The sequence below is a fragment of the Elephantulus edwardii genome, unplaced genomic scaffold (assembly GCF_000299155.1).
Source record: "Elephantulus edwardii isolate Elephantulus edwardi_28Jun2011 unplaced genomic scaffold, EleEdw1.0 scaffold00348, whole genome shotgun sequence".
Lineage (NCBI taxonomy): Eukaryota > Metazoa > Chordata > Mammalia > Macroscelidea > Macroscelididae > Elephantulus > Elephantulus edwardii.
This window is the reverse complement of record NW_006400098.1, coordinates 1070184-1083838: the sequence shown is the minus strand read 5'-3', so window position 1 is coordinate 1083838 and position 13655 is coordinate 1070184. Positions and strand designations below refer to the sequence as shown.

General features: G+C 59.8%; 2 protein-coding genes across 2 annotated transcripts in view; one reads left to right on the top strand and one right to left on the bottom strand.

Moving 5' to 3' along the window:
* Positions 1-2111: 2111 nt before the first annotated feature.
* IL11 (interleukin 11) lies at positions 2112-4529 on the bottom strand. The gene is made up of 4 exons (XM_006901827.1): positions 4363-4529; positions 3910-3996; positions 3634-3795; positions 2112-2370 (listed from the first exon to the last, which is right to left on the bottom strand). Exons 2-4 carry the CDS (start codon positions 3937-3939, stop codon positions 2200-2202), a joined length of 363 nt encoding a protein of 120 aa, XP_006901889.1. The 5' UTR covers positions 3940-3996; positions 4363-4529; the 3' UTR covers positions 2112-2199.
* An 8294-nt stretch (positions 4530-12823) lies between these two features.
* The window catches only part of TMEM190 (transmembrane protein 190), a 2026-nt gene continuing 1194 nt past the window's right edge, over positions 12824-13655 (top strand). The window contains exons 1-3 of the mRNA XM_006901862.1: positions 12824-12881; positions 12971-13006; positions 13559-13655. Coding sequence (XP_006901924.1) covers positions 12824-12881; positions 12971-13006; positions 13559-13655 — 191 coding nt within the window. The remainder of the gene's footprint in view (positions 12882-12970; positions 13007-13558) is intronic.

The following is a 13655-nucleotide window of genomic DNA, read 5'->3' as shown; positions in this document are numbered from 1 at the left end:
AAACCCCAAAACGTCTGTGAAGGGTAGTGTGAAAAACCAATATGATTTTTTAGAAAGAATCTTTTTTTTTTTACTTTATTATTTTGTGTGTGTGTGTGTACTGTCAAATCGGATCTGACTGGTACAAGAGGAGAATGCCCCTCCTTCTCCAACAGAGCATCTGGTGGATTCGAACTCACGTACTTCCGGGATTGCAGTGCAGTTTCCGGCCACTAGGCCACCGAAAAACCAAGATGGTTTGTAAACTTTCATCAAAAGATCACAGCCATGCAAACCCCACGGGGCTCTGCCCCCTCTAGTTGCTGTGAGGGAGGGAGGGCCACTGGGGGGGGGACATTTATAGCATTTGCCATTTGCTTTTGTCAGCGTTGCCAGGATGAGTCGTTTCCACCTAAATGCAGGGGTCCCCTAAAGTGTGTGTATTGCTGCCCTGGGGTGACCTTCTGGAAAGCTTTTTTCTTTAGTTCACTTATAAACTAAATGCCTGCCCTGTCCCTAACCAGCTGGACTGAGAATCTCAAGGCTGGTGGTGGGAAAGAAAAGAAACAGAACTCATTGTGGTCAAGTGGAAACTACTCAGAGCTGCCCCACCTTGACCCCAATGACCCCGCAAAGGTCACAGCTGAGCCGCCGTCGAGTTTCCAGTGGAAACGTCAAGCTGGGCTCTGAGGTTGGAAGGAAGGGTGGCTGTAGTGACCCCCCTGACGATTGCAGGCCCCATGTGCAGAGCAGGGTGGAGCCGTGGGGTTTCAGCATCTTCAGGACGGCTTTCCAAGGGACACCTGGGTGGGTTCGAACCCCCAGTCTTCCAGATGATGGTGAAACACCCAGGTGCCTCACCAGAAGTCCCTCTGTAAAGGGGGGGACTCACTGCCTCCTCATTCTCTCAGCGCACCCACTCATAGCTGACCCTCCAGCGGGCTTCAAAGGCTGTAAACTGCACGGGAGGAGAGTGCCCATCTTTCTCCCTCAAAGCTGCTGGTAGATTTGAACCCCTAACGAAGCACCACTTTGGGGGCCAGCAGCACAGCCCCCTCAGATCTCTGACACCGCAGCTCCTTCCTTCAAGATCGCTGTGAGTGTGTGACCACTCCCAGCTGACCCCTCAGGCATCTTCCAGAGGCTGTCAGGGGTGCAGGCAGAGACACCCCTCTTTCCCTCAAGGAACAGCTAGTGGATTCCAACTGCCTGACTTTGGGTTGGCTGCACTACTCCCTACCCCCCTAGGCCACCAGAGCACCCTTCCATAAAAAAGCACAGCCTAGAAAAAATGCTGCATGCAACACGCAGAGTCCCCGGGGCTTGTTAGAATAAACTTGATGGCAGGGAGTTCGAAGGCTGGCTTTGGGTGGTTGGTTTGACTCTCTCTACATTCTACGGAGGGGGCTCTGGCAGCCTCCTCTGCAGAGAATCGCCCTGTTAACTCAGATGTTACCCCGCTCCAGGGAGCTGACCCACCCGGGGAGAAAGACAGACAGTCTCCTGCTGTGCACTTTACAGCCTGGGAAAGAAACCCCGCGGAAGGGCAGCTGTCAATGGGTTAGCCTTCACAGCAGTGACCGTGGACTTCTGACCAGGGATGGGCTGGCATGGTGGCTCATGGGAAAGGCTGTTTGTTGGGACTCAGAATCGGCTTCATAGCACCTGACAAGACCCCACACGCCCACACAGAGCTCACAGCAGCTCCAAACCCCCCCCAAAAGAGTCCCCTCCCCACTTTGCCCCTTAATAATGCCTCTCTCTCATTCCAGCCTCTTCCAAGGCCACAGAGACTCCCCGGCACCCCGCTCCCTGCCTGCAGAAAAACAACCCCCAGATGGGAGGATAGGAAAAATGTCATTTCCCCTTCTCGCAAACTTTTTAAAAAAAAGTTTTATTTTACAAAAACCCAGGCCTTCTCTCACCCTCCCTCCTCATCCCAACAATAAAAAGTCATTGTGTAATAAATAAGAGATACTCCTGCCCAGGCCAGAGGGGCGGGGGCCAGGAGGACACGGTGACCCCGAAATCTCGCCCCCCCTCAAATAAATAAGTATAAATAAGGCACAAACGCCTCCCCCAGCAAGTCTCCAGAAGGGACCTCTGCGACCCTGGAGGAAGGCGCAGGGGGCGGTCCCTTGGCCGCCACGCCCCCAGTCCCGAAATAAATAAATAAATAAGATCTGGCTTCAAGGACGATCAAGGCTCTGGGTCCAGGGGTCACAGCCGGGTCCTCAGCACCAGCAGTCCCCGCACGGCCCAGTCAAGCGTGAGATGTAGCCCCCCCAGAATGGCGTGCGCCGCCCTGATGCCGCCCCAGGCGGAGGACGGAGGGGCCAGCGGGGGCGCCGGAGGGTCTGGGGGCGCCTGGGGCAGGGCCAGGCGGGACATCTGTTAAGAGAGAAAAGAAGGTTAGCTAAGGCACAGGGGCACGCGGGCCACACGGGCCCAGGAGAAAGGATGTTTGGGGTAGGTGTTGAATTAATTTGGGGAAAGGGTTCTCGCTTATTTCCAGAGCTTTGGAGGGCGGAGGTGTCTGGGTGGCGGGGTGGGGGTGTGTGTGTGGGGGGTGCTCTGAAGGATGCTGGAATTAGGAAACTGAGGCTGGGCTCCAAGAGTTGTATTTTTAGGGTTCTGGGGTGAAGGGCGGGAACGAGGTGTAGTCTTTAGACATGGCAGGATGTTGGGGTGAAGTCGTGAAGATGGGTGAGGGCCGGAGTCCAGGGTCTGTGGGTGGTCAGGGATGAGTGGGCAGTAGCAGGGTATGGAGCTGGGTGAGGGCCAGAGTCCCAGGTCTATAGGTGGTCAGGCTTGGGTGAGTGGCAGTGGGGTGTGCAGCTGGGTGAGGGCTGGGGTCCAGGGTCTGTGGGTGGTCAGTGTTTGGTGGGTCTGGTGGCTCTGGCCTCAGGCTCAGGGACCCTGGGAGAGGTCTGTAGTCCAGAACTGGGATCTTGAACTTTAGCCCCAGGGCCTTTTCAAGTGAGGCCCCAGGACTCATGTGTGAAGTCTCCTAGGCATAGGGTTCAGGAAGCTAGCGTTTAGAGCTGTAAGGGCTAATAATCAAAGTACAGGGTCTCAAAGTGTCAGGATCTGTGAACCTTGGGTCTCCGGGACTGAGACACAAGTGATGAAGCTGGGAGAGCTTAAGGCTTAAGACCCCTGGTCCTAGGTGTCAGGGTTTGGGCTCTAGACTTGGGGGCTGGGGTCTCATCGTGGGCAATCTGAGGTCTAGGTTCTTTGAGTCTGGCATCTCGGGGTTGAGGCTGAGGCAGGCTCTTACATCTGGGGGTCTGGGAGCGGGACCTTGAGATCCAGGATTTGGAGTCTTGGGGCCAGGTATTGGCCAGGTTAAAGTATTGAGCTGAGACGTGGGGCCTCAGGCCTGGGGTCTTGGGATTTTAGGGTACGTGGTCTATGGTTTAGGGAAAGATTTTGGGTCTAAGAGTTTGAGGTTATGGGATCATGAACTGTGGGTTGGGGTTTCAGGACCAGGGTCGTGGGGTCCCAAGTTTCAAGGACCTTGAGGTTATCAGGTCGGGATGGGATCTTCCTGATGCATTTGGGGCTCTAAGTTCACGGGATGAGGTCTTTCTGGTGGATTTGGGCTTCTAAGGTCATGGGATGAGGTCTCAGGTCTTGGGGGCGAGAACTTACCAAGAGCTGTAGACGGCGCAAGAGCCGGTCCAGCCGGGCCTGCAGGCCCCCCAGCTCGGGCTCCAGAGTCCGCAGGGAAGGGCCACCCGCCCGGCGCAGCCACTGCACGTGGCGTAGGTAGGACAGAAGATCGGCCCTCAGCCTTATCAGCACGCCAGGCAGCTGGGGACATGGGGACAGGAGCCAGGAGTCAGGGAACACCGGCCACACTCCCACTCCCTCCACTCCGAGCGGCCACCGCACACACCCCCACATGCCCCCTCGCTCTGTTCTCACCTGCAGGGCTCCCAGCGTCCCTGCGCTCATGGCCAAGGTGGGCAGCGAGTCCAGGCTGTGGTCCCCGTCAGCTGGGAACTTGTCTTTCTGATGGGAGAGCAGCTTTGAAGGGCGGACACCCTGCCCAGCTCAGAGATCCCTTCACCCCTGCCCAGCTGAACCCCTTTCTTCCCTACACTTCACCCCAGCCTGGGGTCTCCCGCTCTCTCTGCTTCAGTTTCCCTCCCAGAGCCACCCCCGTTGGCATCTGCCCCTCGCTCCCTACCAGCTCTCTGGGGATCTCACTGTATCCTCTCCATGGGCCCCGTGTCTGCCACCCAATGCCCACCTCTCTGCTGTGCCCCTTCCCATCCGTCTCATCTCCACCCTCCCACTCAGGACCTTCTGGCTCCTCTCTGGGCCACCTCAGCCCTGGCCTCCCACTCCCCTGCTCCCGGCACCCCCAGGTCCTACCAGCTGTGCTGCGAGCTGCCGAGTGTCGGCCAGGAGAGCTCTGGTCAGGAGGACGGCGCTGTCCAGCTCGGCTCGAGGGTCTGGGGAGGCTCGTGGGGGACCGGGAGGTGGGCCAGGGGCAAAGACGTGATCTGGCCACAGGCTCAGCACGACCAGAACCAGGTTGCAAACACCTAGAAGGACGAAGAGAGCAGGTCAGAGGCCTAGTCCGAGGGAAGGAGGACCTGCTGGTGATGGGCTTCTGAATCTGAGGGAAGAGGCAGCCTGTGGGCGTCTGCAGGTCTGAGGGAGGAGGGGCTGGGGGTCAGGATTTCAGGGTCTGAGGGAGAAGGAGGGGACAGCTTGGGGGTCAGAGCTCTGGGTTCGAGGGAGGAGGCAGCCTGGGGGTCCAGCTCCCCATCTCAGGCAGGATGGGCTGGAGGTCAGGACTCCAGGGTCTGAGGGAGGAGAGGACAGCCTGGGGGACAGGACTCTGGAGTCCGAAGGTGCAGGGCCATCCTAGGAGTCAGGACCCTGGGTTCTGAGGGTGGAGGGCCAGCCTGGGGGTCAGGACAGGGGGTCTGAGAGTTGAGAGGCCAGCCTGGAGGTCAGGACCCAGAGTCTAAGGGTGGAGAGGTCAGAACTCTGGGGTGTGAGGGTTGAGGGCCACCCAGGGGGTCAGGATTCCAGGGCCTGGAGGTGGAGGGCCAGCCAGGGGTTCAGGACTCTGGGGTCTGAGGGTGGAGGGCCAGCCTGGGGGGTATCAGAACTCAGGTCTGAAGGTGGAGGGCCAGCCTGGGGGTCAGGACCCCGGGACCTGGGGGTGGAGGGTCCGCCAGGGGCTGGACCCCGGTGTGAGGGCGGAGGTGAGGGCTGTCCGAGGGCGGGGGTGCAGGCAGGTCCCCGGCGGGCGGGCTCCCTGCGCCCTGGCGGCCCCGCCCGTCGGAGCAGACGCGGCCCGGGGCGGGTAGACGGGCCGGGCGTCTCCCGTCCGCCCCCAGACGCCGGAATCTGGGCCCCGGGGCGGGGCGTGAGGGGGGAGCCACAGGCCAGAACCTGTCCCCTCCCCCGGCCCGCGCCGAGCTGGACCTGGGGGCAGGGAGAGGAGCCGGGGCACCGCCAGGCCCGCGGACCCCCGCGCCTGCCCGGGACCCCCGAGTGCCCGGGCCCCGGAAGGGATGCCTCGGCTGCAGGGCCCTGGGACCCGCCGCGCACCTGGACGGCAGGCGGGGGGTCGGGCCGGTCCGTCCCCTGCCCACCCCGCGCCCCGCCGGGGGGGGCCAGCCAATCAGCGCCCCCCGGCCGCCCGCTCCCCATCACACCCCCAGCCCGCCCCCTGGTCCCCTCCCGCCGGCCTCCCCGGCCCCTCCCCACGGCTGTCTGTCTGTCCATCTGGCCCTCGCTGGTCCGCACAGCTCTCTCCTGCTGGAACCTGGCTTCTCCGGTCTTCCTGCCTCAGTTTCCCTCCCGGAGCCCCTCTGTCGGCGTCCCGCTGCCTGTCTGCGGGTGCCCGTCTGAGGGTCCCCGTGGCTCCGCGGCCCGGCCCCGCATGTCCCCCTTCTGAGTCCCTCCTGACACCCAGGCCCCCTCTCCAGCGCCCCGTCTGCCCCACGATTTCTCCGGGTCGGTACCCAGCGGGTCGGTGCCCCGTCCCGGGTCCCGGGTCGCCCTCGGTCCTCCGTCCATTCCGTTGTCTTGCTCACTGCCCTCTGGCACCGCCGGCTTCCCCTCGGCCATGAACTTGAAGGCACTTACTGTTCATGTCCCCACAGGGCCAGGGGTTCCCAGGGCAGGGAGAGGGCGCCGGGGTCTTTAACCCTTCCCTGGCCGCTGCGGGCCGGGGTCAGCTGGGCCGTGGCCGGCGGAGGGAAGGCATAAGAGCCGCGGTGGGAGCGGCGGCGCAGTGAGGGCGTGCGGCGCCCGGGGGCTTATATAGGGGGCCGGGGCGGCGGCGGGGGGCAGGCGGCGGGAGGGCGGCCTGACACATCCTGACTCACTCCGCTGCCTGCCTTTTCCATCCAGACAGAAGACGGCCGCGAGGCTCGGAGGAGGCACGAAAGGAAAAGTTGGAAAAGTTGAAAAGAGAAGGGGGGGTGGTCGGAGAGAGACTGGTGAGGTCATGGGAGTCCCCTCCCTCCACCTCCTTGGCCGGCAGACGCAGGCGGCTGGAGAGCCCGGCCTGGCTGTGGGCGGGGGTCTGGGCGGGGGTCCCCCACAGGCAGCCAGAGGAAGTGGGGAAGGGCAGTGAAGTGGACCTGGGGAGATGGAGTCAGAGAAATGCCAGGACTGACACCAAGCCACCTAGGGAGATGGAGTTAGCGGGCTAGAGACCCAGAGAGCGGTGGAAATGCTGAGGTCAAGGGTGAGAGGCCAGAGACAAAGGTGCAGGGAGAGAGGACGAGACAGAGGGATGGACAGGCAGAGATGGAGACAGAGAGATGGACAAGCAGAAAAGCACAGAGAGATGGAGACAGAGAGATGAACAGGCAGAGACTCATGGAAAGATAGGAAAAGAAAGATGGACAGGCAGAGATGCAAAGAAAGACAGAGAGATGGAGACAGAAGAGATGGAGAAATGGAGACAGAGAGATGGACAGGCAGAGATGCATGGAGAGATGGAGACGGAGATGGAGAGACACAGACAGAGATGGAGAGACACAGACAGAGATGGAGAGACGGAGACAGAGATGGAGAGACGGAGACAGAGATGAAGAGATGGAGACAGAGAGGTGGACAGGCAGAGACGCATGGAAAGATAGAAAAAGAAAGATGGACAGGCAGAGATGCAAAGAAAGACAAAGATGGAGATAGAGAGATGGAGACAGAAGAGATGGAGAAATGGAGACAGAGAGATGGACAGGCAGAGACGCATGGAGAGATGGAGACAGATGGAGAGACGGAGACAGAGATGGAGAGATGAAGCCAGAGAGGTGGACAGGCAGAGATGCATGGAGAGATGGAGAGCCATTAAGACAGAGACACATGAGAGAAGGGGAGAGTGAATCAGAGATAGACTCTGAGCGGGACAGCGAAGGAGAGATTCAGACAGAAAAAAGACTCAGACAGAGAGACACAGAGAGATGGAGATGTTGACACGGAGACACTGTGAGACAGAGACACGGGAGAGAGGAGGGTGGGGCATAGGGTTAGAAAGACAGAGATACCTGGCAAAGAAGAGACAGTGGGAAGTCAAGATGAACAGACTTTGGGACAGAGACTCATGGAGAAATGGTGACAGTGGGATGGAGAGATGGAGAGATTCTGAGACTGAGACCCCCGGAGAAAGAAAGGGTCAGAGAGATGAAGAGATGAACCCACGGAGATAGTCAGTAGGAGAGACAGGGGAAACATGGCTTACTGAGATCTTATTCACATATCATTCTATTCACTCATTCAAATAAACTTTATAATGCTTGCTGTGCAAATTTTCAGGGGGGGAAGAAGTGAAGAGATAGAGACAGTAGGTTATAGAGATGGAGAGATGGAGATGGTGGACATAGAGGTAGAGGGATGAGATACATACGGAGATGGTGAGACGTAAAAGTGGAGAGATAGACACGGTGGAGATATAGAGATGGAGAGACGGAGCCGTGGAGAGATGGAGACCATGGAGGTAGACATGGAGAAATGGTGGGTCATAGAGGCAGAGGGACAAGAGACCCATGGAGAGATGGATCCCATGGCACATGGGATAGAGCGGGACAGAGATAATTTTTGAAGCTGAGACGCATGGAGAGATGGGGACAGTGGGACACACCTGTAGACGTTCAAGGGAAATGCCCTGGGCAGGCAGGGAGGACTGGACAGCCAGCACTGCAGACTGGAGGGCATCACATGCTGAGTCTCAGGTCAGAGAGCAAGAAGACAGCTATGGGTGGTCCAGTGACCCTGAGACACCCCCACCCCACGCCGAGGAAAAGGAACACTGAGACTCAATGAGAGCAAGATGAAGGGATTGAGGCCCAAGAGAGGGGAGGAGGAAATAGGGCCTGAGGCGTGTAAAGACGATGGAGTGATCTGAAGGACAGACGTCAGACACAGAGACACAGAGAGATGGACACAGACTCAGAGACCCAGGACAGGGAGCGGACAGACAGGACAAAGCTTCCTCAAGGAGGCAGAGATGAGGACATAAGCGCAATGCATGGGGACACTTGGAGAACGTGGGACCTGGGGCTCGTGCCTCCCCAGTTCTGTGCCTCAGTTTTCCTCCTCTGTAAGATGGGGAGAGGAGCCTGTCCACCTCCAAACAGCCGTCCTTCATAAGGGTGAAGTGCATCCATTCACATCAAGCACACAGCCAGTATTATTCAGTAAACACAAGTCACTGTTGTTTCTGTTGGTTTTTATTCATATATCCAGAGAGAGCCTGAGAGAGACAGAGAAGAGACACAGAGGGGGCAGGTAGAGAGAGAGAGAAGGGAAGAGACAGAGATACACAGAGAAGAGAGGGGGAGAGACAGAAGAGAGAAGTAGAGGGGAGACAGGGGAGGGGCGGGGAGACCCAGAAAGGATTGACACAGGGAACAGAGAGGAGAGACAGAAGCACTGGAAGAGAAGGGTGCTGGGGGGACCACTACCCCAGCCAGGGAGAGGGCAGAGAGGCCACCAGGCTGGGGGTGGGGTGGGGAGGAGGATGGTGTCCAGGTGAAAGAGAGGGCAGGACCGAGAGGGGGTCCCCAGTTAAGGGAGTCTGTGAGGACTATTGTGGAGTTTCCCGAAAGTAAAAGGACAGGGGTCCTGATTTGAGGGCATGGCTGACTCAGGTCCCCAGGATGCCTCAGATCCTCCTGGGACCGAGGTGCCTGGAAGGACAGGGAGGTGACAAGGACATCAAAGATGCTGTGGGCGCCCTCCCTGCCTGACTCCGGGGGATTTGCTGAGGTGGAAAGGGGGCTTTGGGAACATGGAGTCACGCCCTCCATCCCCCACAAGCAGGGAGTAAAAGGCTCTGGTCTCCAGAGAGGTGAGGTCACAGCCCCCCCACAGAGGGACATGACTTCATCGGCTCAGGTGAGAGCGGCCTCAGTCAGCCAGGCCGCCCCCTCTGGCCCCCCAGAGGCCCTCTGGCCCCACACCCGCAGGGACCCAGGCCTCCTGACCACGGGGTCCCCGCCCCGCAGGGGACCTGTTTCCGGCTGAGTCAGCGTGGGGGGCCTCTGGCTGCGTCAGCGAGGGGAGCGCTGACGTAGCCCCCCCCCAGATGGCTGAGCCGGCCAAGGTGACTCAGGCCACCACCAGCCTGGGGGATGGACTCCAAGTGCTGGGGGCACTGGGCCTGGGCCAGAGGCGATAAAGCAAACAGTGGTCCCGAAGTCACGGCCACCCCATGTTTGCCAGGGGGAGAGGGGAAAATCCCCAAAACTCACCGGGCTCAGGGATGCTCACTGCGGGAGACCCTCCCCGGCTGGGTTTCTGAGGATACGAATCTTAAGGGAGGAAGACTGCTTGACTTTCTTTAGAAACTCAAGAGCAAGAGGGGCTAGAAGGGAGTTCCTTCACCTGGACGTCCAGAGACCAGACCCTCCACGCTCAGACCAGGGAGTCTGGACCCCAACTTCCTCCCTCAGATCAGGGAGTCCTGACCCCAACCTCCTCCATCAGACCAGGGAGTAAGGGCCCCAACTTCTTCCCTCAGACCCAATAATCTTGACCCCTCCACAGCCCCTCCTCCCTCAGACCTTGAAATCCTGACCCCCATCCCCTTCTCCCTCAGACTCAAGAGTCTTGACCCTCAAAACCAAGAATCTTGACTCCCATTCTCTCCTCATTCAGATTTGGGGATCCTGATACCCAGCCCCTCCTCCCTCAGACCCAGCAGTACTGTTCCCCGTTCCTATCCCCTTGTTTCTAGGACATGGAGAGAATCCTTCCGACACCCCGCATTTGAGAGAGCACTGTGTCAGGGGCAAGAGGAAGATGAGGTTCTGTCAGTTCCCTTTCTTGCCTGACCTCTGCCTTCACCCTGGCTCGTGGGTGGGATTCCCCCAGCATGGCCTCAGGTAGGGTGTGTGTGGACAAAGTCCAGGAATCCTGGACATTCATCCCCTTGGGGTGGGGACAGGGTGACTAGTGTGGACGCGAGGGCCAGCCTGAGACAGTGGGTGAAGTCGACTAAGAGCTGCCACCCAGTCACGACTCACGGTGACCCGGAGGGATGGGGGGCCCCAGCGTCCTTGAAGGACAGCCTGGCACTGTCCACGGTGTCCAGCGCTGGCCCCTCTACAGAAGCTGACTGTCTCACCGTCCCACTGAAGAGCACCTGGTGGACTGGACCCATCAACCTTTCAGATGGCAGTCAAGCGCTTAAACTACCAGGCTCCCTAAAAACAAGGTGAACTGGCAGGTGACCCCCTGAAAGAGCCAAACCAGCTCATCGAGCGCCACTGGACAGAGCACAGCCCCCCAGCGGTTGGTCCTCACACACGCACAGACACCCTCATCTTGCTTCTGTGCAAGGGCTGGGGGATTCGTACTGCTGACCTTGTGGGTAGCAGCCTGATGCTTAAGGCAGATAGAAATCTACAAAGTCCCAGCGTGAAGAGAAGATCATGACAGACAGATGGACAGGAGGCAGATGGTGCCTGGAACTCCAGATGGCCCCAGGACGAGGAGGGGGACAGACTGGGCGACATGTGAGGAGGGGGTCCCTGCTCCAGCACCAGCTCTGGACCAGGTGGGGCCGACCGGGTGTGAGGTCAGCAGGCCCGGAGCGGTGTGTGTCCGTCTGTCTGTCCCTGGGGGGTCCTGTCTGGCCTCTGGGGGGTGACGGGGCAGACGGCCGCAGAGGCAGCCCAAACCTGTCATTAGTGGCCAGGGCCGTGCCGGGGGCCCCCCCCCCAGGCCAAGCCGTGTCCCGGCCGGAGGCCCCGCCCCCCACCCCCTCCTTGATCCCTACGGAATCCCGGGAATTGGGAAGTGGGTCCGGATGATGTTGACACAGGAAACTCAGCAGCTGCCTGGCCTCAGCCCCTGTGACCCCCACCCCCGGCCCCCTACCGAGCCCCCACTGACCTGTGTCATCAGTGACGGAGGGAGTCGGTCACCACGAGGTTTACGGGAGAAGGGGGTCAGGGCAGCTCACGTAGCTTCCAGAGAAGCTGGGGTCTGGATGCCCGGAACCTCCTCTCTCCGACCTGGACTCTTGACCTCCAGGCCTCCTCCCTCAGACCCAGGGGTCCTGACTCCCAGGCCTCCTCTCTCAGACTCCAAAGTCTCAAACCACCCCCAACCCTTCTCCCTCAAACACAGGAGTCCTGACCCCCAGCCCCTCATCCTCCTCAGACCTGGAGTCTTGACCCCCAGACCCTCCTCCTCCCTTAGACCCAGAAGTCCTGACTCCCAAGCCCCCTCCCTCAAACTCCAAAGTCTCAACCCCCCCAAACTCTTCTCCTTCAAACCTGGGGGTCCTGACCCCCAGCCCCTCCTCCTCCTGGGAGTTCTGACCCCCTAGTCCCTCCTCCTTCCTCAGACCTGGACGTCCTGACCCCCTAGTCCCTCTTCCATCAGACTGGAGAGACCTCACTCAGAGTCAAACAGCCTGACACGAGCTGAGATGCCCAAGGGCTGCGAAGCTCACAGTCAAAGTCAGGGTCATGACCTTGAACTGGTCCTCAGTCCCCTTTCTCCTAAAGCCAAGTTCATCCTCACACGCACGGGGGAGTCCATGCAGAAAGCTTGTTGAGCTCCACTTTGACCTGTTGACCCGTTCCCAGGTGGGGAAACTGAGGTCCAGACCAGAAAAGAGGTGCCCACTCTGTCTCCCACACCCTCTGCTTCTCCCACGTGCTCCCCTCCCAGTGGTCCCCACAGCCCCATGGCGTGTTCGGGGCCACCTTCACATAGCCACTGCCTCATCCTGCCCACCCCCGCAGGACAGGCTGGTGGTTTCGAACCTCCTACCCTCTGATTAGCCTCTGAATGCTTTATCTTCTGCACCACCAACAGTGAAGAACACCCCCCTCCAAGATGCTTCCAGGGGCCCAGCAGGTGGGCAGCAGCTATCTTCGCCAGCTGGGTGGACCGTTACTAAGTCCCCTTCCCTCACAAAGGGCTCAGTGAGCCCTTCTGTGTCCAGAGCCCCCTTCCCTGGTGGATAAGGGCAGAACTCCCTAGCAACCAGGGCCCCTCAGGTTGGAAGGGAAGGACCTCCCTAGCAACGGAGTCTCCAGACCCCCTCCCACTGCTGGCCTTCAGAGACGCTGCCTCTGCGGGAAGATGTCTGAGGACCAGCCTCCGTACCTCTGTCCAGTGCCCCTCCTCCAAGGAGTTCTTCCAAAGCCCCCCCTTCATGTTGTCACTAAGGAAGCAACTCCATAGCAACCAGGCATTATCCAGCCCCTTCCCGCCTCCCCCCCCAGTGTAAGGGCCCCATCCCCGCAACAGAACTTGGAATCTTGGGGACCATGGGGAGGGTGGGGCCCAGCTGTTGCTGGGGTGATGGCCAGCACCCCACAGAGGCCCCAGGGCTCTGGGGAGCAGCATGGCGGCCTCGGGGATCTCGACGCTGAGCCTCTTTCTGCTCATGCAGGGCTCAGTGGGTGAGGGGCACGAGAAGAAGTCAGGGGGCCGGGGCGGGGGCCGCTGTTCTCGACCTGCAGCCCCCAATGTCGCTCCTTTTCTCTCACAGATGGGAATGGAATCCAGGGATTCTTCTATCCATGGAGTGAGTAGTGGCTGAGAACCTGGGCCCCAGACTAGACATCCGCTCTGAGGGAGCACACCCTGGGGGTGGAGACGGAGGAGGGGGTTAGGGGTCAGGACCACTGATTTTGGGGAGAAGGGACTATGGGAGGACTCCTGGGTCCGAGGGAGGAGGCTGGGATCAGAATTCTTGGGTCTGGGGGAGGAGGAACTGGGGGTCAGGACTCTTGTGATAAGGGAGCAGGGGTTAGGGTTCACGACTATTGATTTGGGGGAGAATGGGCTGTGGGAGGTGCTGGAAGTCAGGGCTCCTGGCCTAGGGGAGTAGGAACTGTGGACAGCACTCCTGGGTGTGCAGGAGGAGGCTGGGGGGTCAGGACTCCTGAATGTGCGGGAAGAAGGTGGGGGTGGGGGTGGTGAGGACTCCTGAATGTGAGGGAACAGGGCATGCACTACTGAACCTCGGGTCCCACAGGGAGCAAGTACCAGGTCAGCCACAGCCCCCAGCCTGGCCTTGTTAGGACCGGCAGGCCCCAAGCCGAAGCCATGTGCCTCTGTCCCCCTCTGTCCCCAGCTTGTGAAGGTGATATGTGGGACCGGGAAAGCTGTGGGGGCCAGGCGGCCGTGGAGAACCCCAACCTCTGCCTGCGTCTCCGCTGCTGCTACCGAGA

Coding starts and splice junctions, on each gene's coding strand:
- IL11 (XM_006901827.1), bottom strand. CDS start 3,939: ATGAGCGCAGGGACGCTGGGAGCCCTGCAG. Junction 3,796..3,909: donor GGACGCTGGGAGCCCTGCAG/GTGAGAACAGAG, acceptor CCATGTCCCCAG/CTGCCTGGCGTGCTGATAAG. Junction 2,371..3,633: donor TGCGCCGTCTACAGCTCTTG/GTAAGTTCTCGC, acceptor CTCTCTTAACAG/ATGTCCCGCCTGGCCCTGCC.